The sequence below is a fragment of the Terrapene carolina genome, unplaced genomic scaffold (assembly GCF_002925995.2).
Source record: "Terrapene carolina triunguis isolate 2854851 unplaced genomic scaffold, T_m_triunguis-2.0 Scaffold69, whole genome shotgun sequence".
NCBI lineage: Eukaryota > Metazoa > Chordata > Testudines > Emydidae > Terrapene > Terrapene triunguis.
Window position 1 is genome coordinate 25,922,169 of NW_020664420.1, and position 15,933 is coordinate 25,938,101.

The 15,933-nt window shown below is 37.8% G+C and overlaps 1 protein-coding gene across 1 annotated transcript in view; it reads left to right on the forward strand.

Moving 5' to 3' along the window:
• ITGA2 (integrin subunit alpha 2) overlaps positions 1-12,384 on the forward strand; it is a 99,909-nt gene extending 87,525 nt beyond the window's left edge. Inside the window, exons 28-30 of the mRNA XM_026649084.2 lie at positions 2,450-2,539; positions 8,901-9,017; positions 10,268-12,384. Coding sequence (XP_026504869.1) covers positions 2,450-2,539; positions 8,901-9,017; positions 10,268-10,357 — 297 coding nt within the window. The 3' untranslated portion in view covers positions 10,358-12,384. The remainder of the gene's footprint in view (positions 1-2,449; positions 2,540-8,900; positions 9,018-10,267) is intronic.
• The last annotated feature ends 3,549 nt before the right edge of the window (positions 12,385-15,933 follow it).

A 15,933-nucleotide genomic window follows, 5' to 3' on the forward strand; every position in this document is an offset into this window, starting at 1 on the left:
CGGAGGCTTTTTTGCCTGGGGCGGCAAAAAAGCCAGAGCCGGCCCTGGCTGCAATAAATTATTGTGCTGTCATATTATATTCTGAAAAAAAATCTTCACTTTTGAACTGCAGCAAACCTTTATTCTGGCTTGTCAGGATTTTTTTTATTATTTTTTGCAAATTTGTTTTACTTTTTTTTCCAATTTGTATCTATTTTTATTTTTAAGATTTTTATTACTTTATTTTAACCTATTCAGCAGTGGGGTGGTCTTCCCTATGGCCAGGGGCTTGTCGTCCTCCTTGCAGCCCTGGCTTGGGGTCTCTTATCTGCCTCACCAGCACCACAGCCTTCCCCACACCTTGTGCTTATGGGGATTGGGTGTCACTGGACCTGCAGCCATGCAAGGAGCTCTCTGCAGCCTTGCTATCATAGCCCCTCTCCCTGACTCCCATGTCAGCAGGGCTGCGGAGGGCTCCCTGAGATGTTGCATGGCCTGTGACACCCACTCCCTGAAGGCGCAAAGTGAAGGGGGCAGGCTATATCCATATCCATATCCGATGGATAGTTTATTCATCAATTTCAGTGCATCAGCTGAAATCAACATTTACTGATATCTATGGATTTAAATCGAATCCTGCCAAGCCTGCCTATATTGCATTCATTCTAATCACTCAAAGTATCAAAAGCCCAGAACTTGATGCTATCAGTAGTGTTGTCAATTTTTTTCTTCAGAAAAGGTGTGTACATTCAGTACAAAGATATAAAAACCTTTTGTTTGGTTTTTTAAAGGGTCACTTGTCAAGGAAACAGATCCCAGATTGAATTTTACAGTATGCTTAAAATATCATTTAAATAATCATGACTATCACATCTTAAACTCCCACATGTCCTCCCAGACATAACACTAATCGTGAAGAAATTATCAGCCCTCTGAAATGAAACAATGTCTGCCTCTCAGCTAGGCAACCAACCAAAACTCTCCTAACATTCTGGGTTTGTTTGCAGTCTCAGGCATATGACGCACTGTCTGTGTTCTGTCTGCCAAGTCTTGTGACTGGGTATTGAAATTTACAAGCAGGATTCTTGTAAACGTCAATACTTAGACCATAAAAAATAAAAAAGCCCTCAGGTCAGACTGATAGTGTAATAGGCTTATGAGAGTGTGTGAATCAAGAATCTGCCTGCCTTTATAGTGTCCTTTTTAAGAATGTATTTATTTTTTTGATGAGCTGAACCAAAAATACTTGGATGTTGTTTTAGATACATGAAAGGTCAGAATAAAAGGGGGCAAATGGCTGTGCATTGAGAGAGCAGGAGAGGTAGCAGGTAATGCTGGCTTCCCTCTAGCAGAAAAAAATCTGTTACAATTTTCCCTCTCATCTCATGGCCGCATATCCTCCGTTTGATTGTCAGTACTCCAGCATGAACAGCCTTTTTTGGATGGCACTGCACCCCCATAATCCTTTGCATTTAGAATGACAGGCATTCTGTGTGAAAAGGATGAAGGGTATGCATGCATCTGTGAAGCAGGGAAGAGAAAGGAGAATGTTCTGAGGAGTCGACAGTCAAGTAGAGAACGATGACATTCAAGAGATAAAAGGACCAAATATTTATCCTATCTGGGATAGCTTCTCCAGTATTGCATGCAGTAGTTGGAGTTCTGCCCACATTCCTCTACTAACACCCAACCAATTCCTACAGCACTCCTTTAGTCTGGTATCCCTGTACTGTTGGTCGCATATGCAAAGTGTTACATGGAACACAGTCGTACTGAACTGGCAATGTTTTGAACTCCTGTGCAGGCTTCACTAGCATTGGAAATATTAATGGAAGGAGATGAGATCTTTGGGTCAGGCACAAGAATACTTTTTAAAAGTATTCCATTTTTTACCTTTTTCAGTCCAGAAAGAGTGAGGAGGGTCAGATGCTGAGGGATGGGGAAGAATAGATAGTGCTAGGAAAAAGTAAAGGGAAGAAAAGCAGAGAGAAGTTGGATAGAGACACAGAGGAAAAGGAAGGGAAAAGCACATTCTCATTTTACCCTTCTTTTAAATGCCAGAACTATGTCCCCGTCCTGTGCTATATTGCCTTTCCATTTCTCCCCTTCCCTCTGATTCTCTGGCCACCTTCACAGCTAAACAGCAGCAAAAGTTTTCAAACAATGACAGATATTTCAGTATCTTCTTTTCTCTGAACTATATGATGAAAATAGGGGTTTTTTTAAATAAAAAAGTCTCAATTATTAACGGTAAGCATAGCAAGGTTGAAGTCTGCATTACTGGCATATTTATTCATTACTTTCCTGTAGATACTGGATCAATAAGCTATGGCAAATATAATTCCAGTTTTCAGAATACTATAATATTCTTTAGCTCTGGAGTATCATTCACTTAAGGAGAATTATTTTAAAACATCTTCATTATAGGAATGCTTGATCAGACGTTTACAAGTTTATTTTTCTATTGCAGTCAACTTTCCAGATGTTACAGTTGACAGCAGATGCAGAAATTGATACACATAACCCAGAATTATTTGTAATTGGAGAGAATACCCTAACTGTGAGTGTTGTTCAATGGAAGTGTTTTCTTTCTTTATATTTTACTATATCTAAAGGCTAATATTTGATTTTAATGTCCCTGAGAAGTATGTGGCAGGTCACAGAAAATCTGCTCATTTGCTTGAATATGTTAAGTTGGTTTTATTCACTTGTCTGTTTTTAAAGTTGTTGAAAATGTTACAGTTTCAGCTGGCTGGTGTTTCTACAAACGCTGTTTAATTAATTTGTGTGAGCTTGCACACCTGAGTTTTGTTGTGAATGAACTCTAAAACTACCAGCAAAAGTCAGTAGAAACCTCTAAGGTTCAACTGATTTCATGTAAAAAATGTCAAATTTTGCATAGGTTTTACCATAAAACAATAAATTGACCTGGATTCATGAACTTTAGGAAACATTTCAGCAAATCTCATCTGAGTTTTAAGTTCTATTTGCATAGGTGCATTTTGGTATATTTGTGACTGTTTTGCACGGTTCTAATGATGACCAAAATCACATCTACACTGTAACATGTTGCAGAGTATACTCCAATTTAGAATGGATGTAATATGGACATATTTAATAATCTTGGTGTTCTAGTGACTCTTATCTTAAATACTCTTTGTTGTACACACTGCTATGGTTTAGAATGTTTCCTCCCAAGGATTTAGTTCATTAATATGTAAATTTAAATAGTGTTGGGAAAATGCTTTTGTTACAACAGTAGAAACAAAAACATCTTCTTCCCTTGGTCTGGGTATGGGTTGACATTACTTCACCTGGAATACTGGTTTTGTATATCTTTTTAGAGAACTTCCTAGTCCATCTGATCCAAAAAATAGATCTATTTCAAGACCTTTGGGGATTGGAATGCAACTCAAGAAACAAGCTAATAAGGGAGTCAGCTTAGTGATAATAATGAGCATCAGCACCCAGTTGCAGCTAATGGAAAATCCAATTAAATATGTACTAGGGCAGTTATTGATTGACCTATCTCCAAGTGGAAATAAGGCCAAAGCACAGTACTACTTTTGTCGTCATTGTTCCCATGAAACTTTGCACTTTGTAAAGAGATTCTAAATGGGTCCATTTGTACTCAGGCATATATTCAGTTCCTGGAGAACTGCTGAAAAGAAGAGAAAGTATATTTGTGGGTTTGAAGAATTTCACACTATCCCCAAAAGAGTAGATGCCAGTGTTTGGACTAGCATGATACTTGGAGTGTCCTAGATCATATGACATGTATATCTCAAATCTCTTTCTCTTTGTTGTTACCCTAATTTAATTCTTATACATAAATTATACCAACAAAACAAGATCATGAAACTGATTGTAGAAAATGTTATTTGTGATTAAGAAATTAATCCTACATGAATGTAAGTTTCTTGTGTATATACAGTAGGGCTGTTGATTAATCGCAGTTAACTCACGCAATTAACTCAAAAAAATTAATCACGATTAAATGCAATTTTAATCACACTGTTAAACAATAGAATACCAATTAAAATGTATTAAATATTTTGGATGTTTTTCTACATTTTCATATATATTGTATTCTGTGTTGTAAATGAAATCAAAGTATATATTATTATTGATTACAAACATTTGCACTATAAAAGATAAACAAAATAAATAGTATTTTTCAATTCACCTCATACAAGTACTGTAGTGCAATCTCTGTGTAGTGAAAGTGCAACTTACAAATGTAGATTTTTTTTTTTGTTCTTACATTACTGCACTCAAAAACAAAACAATTTAAAACGTCAGAGCCTACAAGTCCACTCAGTCCTACTTCTTGTTCAGCCAATCGCTAAGACAAACAAGTTTGTTTACATTTACAGGAAATAATGTTGCCCTCTTCTTATTTACAATGTTACCAGAAAGTGAGAACAGGCATTTGCATGGCACTTTTGTAGCTGGCATTGCAAGGTATTTACGTGCCAGATATGCTAAATATTCGTATGCCCCTTCATGCTTCGGCCACCATTCCATAGGACATGCTTCCATGCTGATGATGCTCGTTAAAAAAATAATGCATTAATTCAATTTGTGACTGAACTCCTTGGGGGAGAATTGTATGTCCCGTGCTCTGTTTTACCCACATTCTGCCATATATTTCATGTTATAGCAGTCTCGGATGATGACCCAGCACGTTGTTCATTTTAAGAACACTTTCACTGCAGATTTGACAAAATGCAAAGAAGGTACCAATGTGAGATTTCGAAAGATAGCTACAGCACTCGACCCAAGGTTTAAGAATCTGAAGTGCCTTCCAAAATCTGAGATGGACGAGGTGTGGAGCATGCTTTCAAAAGTCTTAAAAGAGCAACACTGCAATGAGGAAACTACGGAACCCGAAGTACCAAAAAAGAAAATCAACCTTTTGCTGGTGGCATCTGACACAGATGATGAAAATGAACATGCATCAGTCTGCGCTGCTTTGGATTGTTATCAAGCAGAACCCGTTATCAGCATGGACACACGTCCTCTGGAATGGTGGTTGAAGCATGAAGGGACATATGACTCTTTAGCACTTCTGGCACATAAATATCTTGCGATGCCGGCTACAACAGTGCCATGAGAATGCCTGTCCTCATTTTCAGGTGACAATGTAAACAGGAAGTGGGCAGCATTATCTCCTGCAAATGTAAACAAACTTGTTTGTCTGAGCGATTGGCTGAACAAGAAGTAGGACTGAGTGGACTTGCGGTCTAAAGCTTTATATTGTTTTATTTTTGAATGCAGTTATTTTTGTACATAATTCTACATTTGTAAGTTCAACTTTCATGATAAAGAGATTGCACTACAGTACTTGTATTAGGTGAATTGAAAAATACTATTTCTTTTGTTTTTTTTACAGTGCAAGTACTTGTAATAAAAATAAATATAAAGTAAGCACTGAACACTTTGTATTCTGTGTTGTAATTGAAATCAATATATTTGAAAATGTAGAAAACACCCAAAAATATTTAAATAAATGGTATTCTATTATTGTTTAACAGTGCGATTAATCGATTAATTTTTTTAATCACACGATTAATTGTGATTAATTTCTTTAATCGCTTGACAGCCCTAATCTACAGTAATCTTCTATGTGTCCTGCATTATAAGTTTTGGATCCATAATTGAGTTGTGAGAGGTTCGGTTACAGCAGCATGTGTTCAATAGAGAGTTAGAAAAATATACATGGTGTGCAGAATGAATATTGGAAGAGTGTATGTGTGTCCTCCACTTTTTAGTGATTCCAGATCACTTGAAAAAAATATCATTTCTAGTTCTCTTAGGGTGAAATCCTGGTCCCACTGAAATCAGTGCAAGTTTTGACACTGATTTGAATGGTTCATATTGCAGGTGTGATTTTGGCCATATTGTAGTGGTTGGGAGGCGGGGGGGAGATGTTAGTTTGCAGTATTTTTATTTCAAAGGACATTTCCTCCAAATCAACTGGACCCTCAAGTCTCCCTGCCACCAGAGGTCTGTATGTAAATTCAGGTTTTCTCCATCTCTTTCTCTCACTTCTCAAATTTTCCCCTTTCCACGTCAGATGGTAGCATGCCTGGCTGAGAATCCCTTACCAAATAACTTAATTTTTTTTATTTTTTTGATGAGATATTTTGTTGAGATATTTAAGGCGTCTTATGCACCCTTACTCCCTTGTACCACCATGCAAGCTGGGCCACAGTTTGGCCCTAAGAGAGTGCCATTTGCATGTAGTGACTTTTCAAAGTGTAGAGCTGCCTTTTAAAAGGAGGCAGCTTCAGCATTATTTTAATATCCGTAACAGTTCCAGTCAACCGTCACATAAAAGCAGCTTTTCCTCTATTGCAAATTAGAGAAGCTTGTTTTCAGCACAAATGAATTGAATGTTGTCCCTGAGTAATTGGGTGGAGAAGCTTTTTAGATGTACTTGGTATAAGAAATCTTCAGATTTTTTCCAGTTAGAAAGCACTGCCAGTTGAGAACAAAGTACAGAAAGTTTACCTGCTAAAATCATTATTGTGGCTGTTCAGTTATAAAATGCATGAAGATTGTTGCAGTGAAATGGATACACATAGCCACACCTAACACAATAACAGCGTTCCAATAGTAAATCATTGACGTGTCAGTGTGGCTTTCCCAGAAAGCTTGAGACTAAATTCCATCAGACAAAGCTGAGAGCAAGCAACCCTGAAAAAATACATTGCTGTGGTTTATCAGGTTTCACAGCAAGCAAAACCTGTTCCCATTATAACTCTTTATAAACATTAACTACTCTCATATGAAAATTAAAATGTGCCTCCAAAATGTTTAAAGTTCCTGAAACTTGCAAGTAGTATTAATCAGAAGTGAAGTTTATAAACCTTAGACTAAGAGGTCTAGAAGAGCAATTGTAAATATCCATCCAAGTTTATTATCAGACTTAACCCATGTACAACTAACTAGTTCCATGGTAGCTGTCACCTGGAAATTAGTTAATTTCAAGGTATTTTGGGGGCTCTGTATTCAAATAGTAGGAAATCTTCTGACCAGTGAGAAGCATGGCAGTGTCTAGGAACTCAAGGGAAGAGCAGATCCCAGCACAATTCCACCTTTTCTGTCCTTCCAACTTGACCCATCTCCTCTTGCTGCTACTTCAGGCTAAAAACTGGTAGTGGAAACCTGGCTAACGTTAAGGGCAGAGAAGAACTAGTACAGATCTTAGAGTAGTTTCAAGTAGGGTGTTAGGACCTGCAAGCAAAGAGCAGGAAGCCATCCGCCTGCTGGGATGAGAGGATAATGTATGAACTTCCGTGTGTATGAGCAAATAATGTTGCCTTCTTGTGTAGTACTGGCTACTACTGTCAGTTTGGACTAGTTCTCTTTTAGCTGAAGTAGCAGAGGCCTTTGTTGTGTGAAGATGGAGGACCAGACCATCCCAGTTCTAGTCCCAGCCCCAAGTCTTTGTTTGTGGGTATATGTGATTTATCTAGCAGTGGTCTCTGTCTGCAGTGCGTGGATTCACTGCAGAAGGATTCTCATTAAAGGAAGGAGAAGGAGGTGATGAAGACAAGATTACTCTTCCTCTTTGTTCTGTGAGCTCTGCAGAGACCATCTTGTTATGTGTTTGTATGTCACCTAAAATGATGGCACCGTCATCTGTAGCTGGGGTGCCTATGCACCACCACAATGCCAATATCTATTAATAAAAATAGGAAATAGCTATTAACCCCAGCAAATCAGACAATAATTCTGGTGCAGCCTTTTGCCAGGGAATCTGTACAGCTGTTCCAGCTAAATAAAAGATGGGGATTAGAAAAACTTCTTTAATATTGTTCATGTTGATACACAACAAATAAAACTGTCCGCTTGTTATACCAATAGAATAAAAACCAGCAGGATCTTATTAAGAGGGATAAGGCAAAGATGCCACATTTATTGTAAATATAATGGTAAAGCAAAAGATAAAAGTAAACATTGACTACTTATTCCTATCACTACTTATTCCTTATATACACACACACACACACATATATAGATTCATTCACACAATCATTCATTCAAGTTCAGTATAGGTGTTATAGTTACCAGCCTAGAAGTTGCTCATGCCAAGTTACTGGCCAGATATCTTGGTCATGAGGATGGAGCCAAGTCTGTGTCAGATGCACCTGATGCTCCTGGAGGTTGGCAGCAGAACCAGAGACTCAAAGTCATCAGTCTTGAGAGTCCATTCTTATAGGAATTAATTCCTATGTTAGTCTATGGGAGCTGTTTCATCCTGCTGTTGCTGACTCAATCAGCAAGTGGCACATTCCTGGACTCATTCCTGGTGGCTCCAAACTGTCCAAAGTTTGTGTTTCTCATCCTTCCAGGTGATGGGGTGGATCCCAGTTTACCCTCCGGGGGTTGTCTAGTCATCCACTTGACACATTCTTCGGCCGATGGATACTCCCTTTCTAGGCTGCACCTCCCTAACCATTCATGTATATCAAGCATTCATCAGCATACATTCCATATCTTAACCATATTTTAATTTACTGTCTCCACCACTTTCAGAGTGTGTGCTAATTCATTTGAGACTCCCGGCCCTTTAATCACAGAGGGTGGGGGTCTGTCCTAGGAGCCGTTGAATGAAGTGAAAGTCACTTAACGGCTTATAGTGTTTATTTACATTGTATCAATTACTTCAAGAACAAAGTCAATTAACTTGTTTGTAAGTTTTACGTAGTAATAAAGTATCTTTCACAGGATAGATATAATCAATGGTTTCTACAGACAGTAGCTTACAAGTTTTAACAGAAGACACAAGAGATTTTTGTACTTGGTGAAACTGTTGGATTTTAAAGTGTGGGGGACAAATTATGAGGGGGTCACTGTCACTTGGGGGAATCACTGTTAGTACCTTCTTTAATATCCCTACACGCTTTCAGATCCCAGTGACAATAATGAAGCCTGAGGAGAAAGCGGAGGTGCCCATCGGAGTTGTGATAGGAAGTATACTGGCAGGACTACTATTGCTGTTAGCGTTGGTTGCTGTTTTATGGAAGGTGAGTAGATATTTATATCTGTAAAAGTAAACCAATGAAAGTTCCCACCTGAATACACCAGGGCTATCTTAGGAATTACTGTGTAATCATGCCGAACAATCATTTATCTGCAACTTGGGGAGAAAAATATTTTTATTAGTATTGCACCTTCCGTGTGAGGATCTCAAAGTACATTACAAGGGATCCTTACAGCAGCCCTGGGAAATATGGAAAATTATTATAATACATTTAATAGACAAGGAACAGGTAAGCATTGACTTCCTGTATAACCATAGCACCTCTGTTTTCTGATAGGTGTCAGCCTACCTCCATGACTCGCAAGCTGTGCTCTGCACATACCTCCAGTGTTCCAAGGGGGCAGGCTGGGCAGCAGGAGGGATGGGGGTGGACTTTGGGGAAAGATGGGAAAATGAACAAAGATATGCAAGAGGCAGGCGGGGTGAGTGGGAGATGGAGAAAGGAAGAGGCTTGTGGGAGGAGGGCGAGGAGGGACTAAGGAGAAGAGCTATCCAGGGTGTCTGGTTTTGGGAAAGGCAACAGATTGTCTCTGCACCAAAGCATTGGTGTTTGAAGGGCTCCGTGGTGCACCAAGGCAACTGCTCCCTGGGGAGCTCTTCTAGATTCTATGCTTCGTCATAAAGACACTTGGCTGCACAGCTCTGCTGCTTTGGCACTTGATTGTACCAAGCAGCAGCTTGCTTTTTTGTGTGTGTGTGTGTGTGTGTGTGTGTGTGTGTGTGTTTGGGGCTATACTTTGAACCTGAATGCTCGGGGAAGGCGGATGAAGACATGCCTCCTGCTTTTAAGAATTTTCTTCTTCTTCTTTTTTTTTTTTAAGAAACTACTGTGTGAGTCAAGAATCAGGTTTAAATTAACAGCTTGCTAATTAGAGTTGGTAGGGAAATGATAGTTTTCTACCACAAAAAAATATTGAAGAAAGTGTGTGTGGGGGGGGAATTCTTTCATAAAAACATTATTTTTTTTGAGGAGGAGGAGGAAGGTTGCCAAAAAAAAAAAAAAAAAACATTTACAACCTGAAAATTTTAGCTAACGTCTGTTTTTTCTCAAAAATTAGTTTTTCATAAAAAAAAAAGTTCTGATGAAAATGTTTCTATCAGCTGAGAAATGTAGTCTCAAATGACTAAATAAATGGCATGTGTAGATCTTCTAATCCTAGTACCTTTCATTACCAGGCAGCACAAAATAGACAATATACATGGCTGACAAACTATTTTCAAAACTTCTTACAGCTTGGCTTCTTCAAGAGAAAATATGAAAAAATGACAAAGGATGTAGAAGATATTGACGAAATTACAGAACTCACAAAGGACAAAGATTGAAAACAACAGTGATGGGAATACAGAACTAATCCTCTGAGCCACAAACAATGGCTGTGGTCCAATTAGATCTTCAGCTGGAGTGCCTTAAAGTTCAATAACTGTTAAACTTGGTTTTTAAGTAATGAAAATATTTTACAGATTCTTCTGTATTGTAAGAGTAACTGCAGGTCAGTTTTTTTTCCACAAATGATTTATAGTATATTTTCTTGTATATTTTTTTCCTTGCAAACAAATTAGCCCTTGAATCAGGCAGGTCTGGAGTATGCACCTTGTGGCAGAAATCCCACTTCTGTTCCACAAAGAGCAAAATAGAACAACTTTTTTCAGATTTTGGAACGATATCAGTCCAGGTTAATAGGCTCTTGGTAAAAATGATTTTTTTCTACTAACTAAATTATCTAGATGAAATCATTGCATGATGAATATTGATTCAGGACATGGAAAAGAAAAGCTCAGTTTGCGGTTTATTAGCTACATTTTGATTGTCTTGGAGAACTGACTCACATTTCCCATCAAATCTGAGTCTTAACTAATCCATAACGTTACAGGTTGTATATATTATAAAATGGGCAATGCGTCCTGATTTGGGAATGAAGACTCCAGACTATGCCCTAATATAGGATGTCTGGATGGGTTCACCATACCAAGTACATCACCATATTCCTTTCACTAAGGTGACAACAATTACTTTTTTACAGTGTGTGTCAATTGTAAAGTACTTCTAAATGAGACATGCTCCTGCCTTAGTGCTGCCTTGCATGTTTTGTCTCTTTTAAAGGCAGAAGATCTGAATTTGAAAACTCACTGTGACTTGCTGTCATTACCAGGTGCTACTGTGGCAGTTTTCAAATTCTCAACACTACTCCAATCTATTTAAATTTTACTTCTCTGAACCCTTGTCTTGTGCTGTTCACCATCTAATAAGGGAGAAATAACAGGCCTATATTTATTATTATTAAAAATCACTTACTATACCTTTAAATTTACATGTCATTTTTCTGTAACCCAAAGAGCAAAGCTGAACTGAAAACCTTTATTCATAATCCTTACGGCAGTAACACCAGACTATTGGCATGAGTACGAAGATGCAAGATTTTGCCTTTGTTCAGTAGCTGACAATAAGGCAGAAGTGAAAGTAAGTGTCTGGTGTATTATAGGGGCACAGGAAAAGCTAAGTAATGTGCAGCTAGTGTGACAAAGAACAGTGGAAGATCTGTTCTATATTGGTGCTTGTACCACTCTCATTGTTGTATTAATTGAGTGCCTTTCAGTGGTGCATTAAGCAGCATGACTACTGTCACATGCTGTTTGTTCTTATATAGCTAAAGAACTTTTATAAGTAACTTATGTTTTGTACAATTTAAAATACTGTAGTACTTTTGAAAGAAAAGTTTTAAGAGTTAAAAAGGAACGCTTATTCAGGTGGCCTTATGTTACGCTGTTTAATTTACATAACAATTTTCTATTTAAGTGACTTTATGTTATATACCCTTTGCTTTAAAACAAAATCTTTGAATTTTAGGTTTGAAAAACTAAGAATCTCCATGTTAAAGAAAGAGCCCACACCAATCTTGTGGGCTGAGATAATTGAACTTTTGGTTGCCTCACTCTCGTGACAGGCAGTTAACCTCACAACAAGCACATCACCTGTTGTGATATGCTTTTCTTTACATATTTTGGATTCGAAATAAGGTTGTGTCTGATAGAAGACAATTATCTGAAGGGTGTAAAATTTTCAAAGGGACCTAAATCCCATTTTCAAAAGAGACTTAAGAGTCTAAGTCCTCTTGACATTCAGTTAGACTTTAGGCAAAGATTTTTAAAAGTACCACTCTTTTCTATGAATGTGACTGAGACTCCTACATCACTTAGAACCTTTATAAATTTTTACCCTTAGTCTCCTAAGGGCCCAAGTCACTTTCAAAAATTGGACTTAGGCTCCTAAATCACTTACGCAATTTTGAAAATTTTTACCGAAAGTCTTCTTAGTTAGTAAACAGTAGCCAGCTAAGCCACTGACTTCCCTGGCTGGCTGGCAGAGGTGTCATTTGGAATAACAGCTGAATTATTTTCAGTCTATCGGGTGTTTGTTTTTATTCTAGAAGTTTTTTTATATTTTCATATTCTATTTTTTATGGTGACATGTTGAAAGACAATCTGGATCCCAAACTCGATTGTCTGACAGATAAATACAGTTGCCACCAGTTGAGTTTGTGGCCAAACTGAGTTTTTAAAAATTAAGTTGTGTTCTAAACAATTCCTTAAAGAACAAACTTCTGACTCGCAGTTATAAACCCTGGGTGCATCGACTAGCACATGCGACCTAAGATTGAAGATAAAAATTGGTCTCCTGCCTCAATTCTCTTTTAACAACTTGAAAAAAAAATTGCACCCATACTGTACTTGCAAAAGCCTCATACATAATTAATCTTGTGCATTCAAAGCAAGGAGAGGAATTTAACAATGCAGTGGATGGTAAAATCTTTCATTTCTTGTGCCTTTTGGTGGTGCATGTAATGGAACCCAGGCAGGCAGCCAGTTTTTATTGTCAGTCACAAGTTGAATGTGCAGAGGAGTGTATTACATCCAGGGTTTTAGGTGAGTGATTACATTCACTTGCCATGACTGGGTTTTTCATTGTCCCAGGTGTTAGGATTTTTTACCTAGTCTGGAAGAAGTACTGTTCTCAAACTACAAGGAAAGCAGAGCATAAGTAGGGTTTTGCATCTGTCACTTAGCCATTTAATGTTACTTGTTTGGTGGGTTTGTTTGTTTTGTGTTTGGTTTGGGGTTTTTTTTTTGTATGTGTATTTTTTATTACTTAAATAGTTAATTCCATTTTGTAAACAGTAATTTTATTGCACTTTCGGGTAGGCATAGCCTCAGAAATAATGCTGGAAATGTGATGTATATTTTGTACTGTGTATAACGGTTTGGGGGTTTACATTTTTAAAACCTTGTAAAGATATTTAGTTTTATCTCCAACGTGTTATTTTGCGGTGCTGGGCTTTGATTCTAATCTTGCTTGCAACAGCAGAAGTCAGGAGTAACTCCAGTGAAATCAAAAGAGTTACACAGTGTAAAACTGGTGCGAGATCCGAATTAGATTGGGTAAGGTTTTGACGATATGAGTAAAGTCCTTTGTAAATCTCAAAAATTAGTTTCATAGGAGAGTGGACACTGCCAATGGGGAATGTGAGATAGAGATTTAATACAAATGATCAGATTGAGGACTCAGAACTAGATTGTAAACTCTTTGGGGCAGAGACCATCTGTTATGTGCTTGTGCATTGATGGGCATAATGAGGCCATAGAGCCCCTAGAGCCCCTAGGCACTACTATAGTACAAGTGATAAATACTAATTTTTGTTACAAATCTGAATACAGAATAAGTAATAAAAGCAGGGCTTTGAAGAGTGAAAAGCTCTACTAAAAGCCACTATATAAAATGCAGCAACATTTGTCTTTGCTACAGTAGTAGAATCCTAAGGTTATGCTATTGCAAGGGGCTGACAGCCAGGTGTTGAGGATACTAAGAGGCTGTGCCTCAGGCCTTACGGGTTTTAGCCACTGGTGCAGCAACACTGCTAAGCTCAGCTGTGCTGGTGTAAGTCACAGTTCACACTGATGCAGCACATCTACACTAGGGGATTGCACCGGTGCAGCTATATCAATGTAGCTAGTTCCCACATGCTCTCCCCCTTCTAAAATTACAACTTCACAACTCATTTGCCCTCCCATCTTGGAGCAGTTTGTTGTCTTCCCCCTCCAAGTTGGCAGTGACTTTTGAGTGATCCTCAGACCTTCCACTCATCTACTTCGTATTACAGCCCAGTTTTGCACTTGAAAGAGCAACGTATGAAAATAAAGGTAAATAAGATCAAACATCACTAAATACTACATATGTTGGTTACTTTTTATCAGGCTAACAATTTCCTCATTTCATTACCTTTTAAACATAATGAATATAAAATGATGTTCTCACTGAGAAATACAGTTAAGATTTAAAATCTTCTCTGGTGACATTTCTGCCCTCTACTGTATGTATATTTTGCACTTTAGTACAGAATGCCATAGCACCTAATGTACTGGAGTTTGTTTTTGTTTGTTTAATAACAAAAATAAAAGGCAGCACTGTTTGATGTGTACATTCAAATCAAAACTTCTGTCAAATTGCATGTGATGCTCTATATATACACACACACACACACACACCTGCTAGTATCAGGCTGACAATCTTTACAAAACTGGGTTCAAAATATTTAAAAGGACATCAATAAATTTAAAAATCATTTCTGTAATTTTTTAAATCTACCACTGGCATAAGCAACTCCCTACGATTACTATTATTAAAAGGGTTTAGAATAAAGCCTCAATTTTTTCAGGTTTTTAATATATGCATTTGACAACAATTTGTATGTCATCAGTTTCACTACTATCCTCTGTGGGGGGCTTTCACACAACAAGAGAAATTGAGGGCAGATTCAAAAAGTAGGTAAATGTGTATGTAACACCACAAAAACTGGTAGGATAGCTACAGGAAAGAGGTAGTACTTTTAACTCTTTAAAATAATTTAAAGTTGGCCGTATCTCTTTAGCCAATTAGAACTGAGCATCCATATTCTATTTCACAACACATATTGAATTCAGGGAAGGTGAATGCCCCTATAACACTACCACCTACAGCTGTCTCTACTGACATCTACTGGATAGATCTTGATCCACATTCCTGCACCATCCATTACTTTGTAACGATCTCCCAGCATTCAATTGATGGTTAAAAATGAACCTAAACCACTTTTGAAAACATAACAATTAAATACTATGAGGGCCAGAGCAACATTAAAAAGTTGCTCAAATATTAAGCTATAAGCGATCATCCAGTCACAGCACAAGTTACTCTCAAATACTTACTGCAAGCCAAGAAGTGAGAATTATTTTCTCTAAGGGGTTCTGCCATCAAATCCATTCTTTGCTTCCATGCTGTGATAGTTTCCTGCCTCCACAGGTCAACTGCCTGTGTTCCACAAGTTGTTCTCTGTGCCCTTGCACTTTCCTGTAGAAAAGCCATCTCACCAGCATACTATCACAGGCATACAAAAAAGTATAGGTTAGGTACAATGCCTGGGTTAAAGATTTTTTTTTTCTTGATGACTACAAGGGATTGTTACATATTGCAACAGGAGATCTGATTATCTTAATGAGCACTAATGGTTGCAGCTACTTACATTGTTCAGGCCCAGTATTTCTCTTGCTGATCTCCTGCAGCAATGAATTGCCCAGGTTTCTAGCACATCTTTATAGCACATCACCCTAATGTCCAATGCTGTTGATTTGCTACATAAAACAGTATTTCCGCTAGTTAATGCTAGGTGTAATGGTTTAGCTGGGTGTACCTTTGTCATATTATAGGATAGAGGCAAAGGCAGGATCGATCAGTTCTTAATGGTCTTCAGAAGTTGTTTGAATGTGTCAAGTATGTTAACATCCTGTCTCTACTATAACTTCCAGTAACTCCCATAACCTTTAAATACATGTGTATAAGCTTTCTTGGAACTTTTCCATTTCTATTTTAT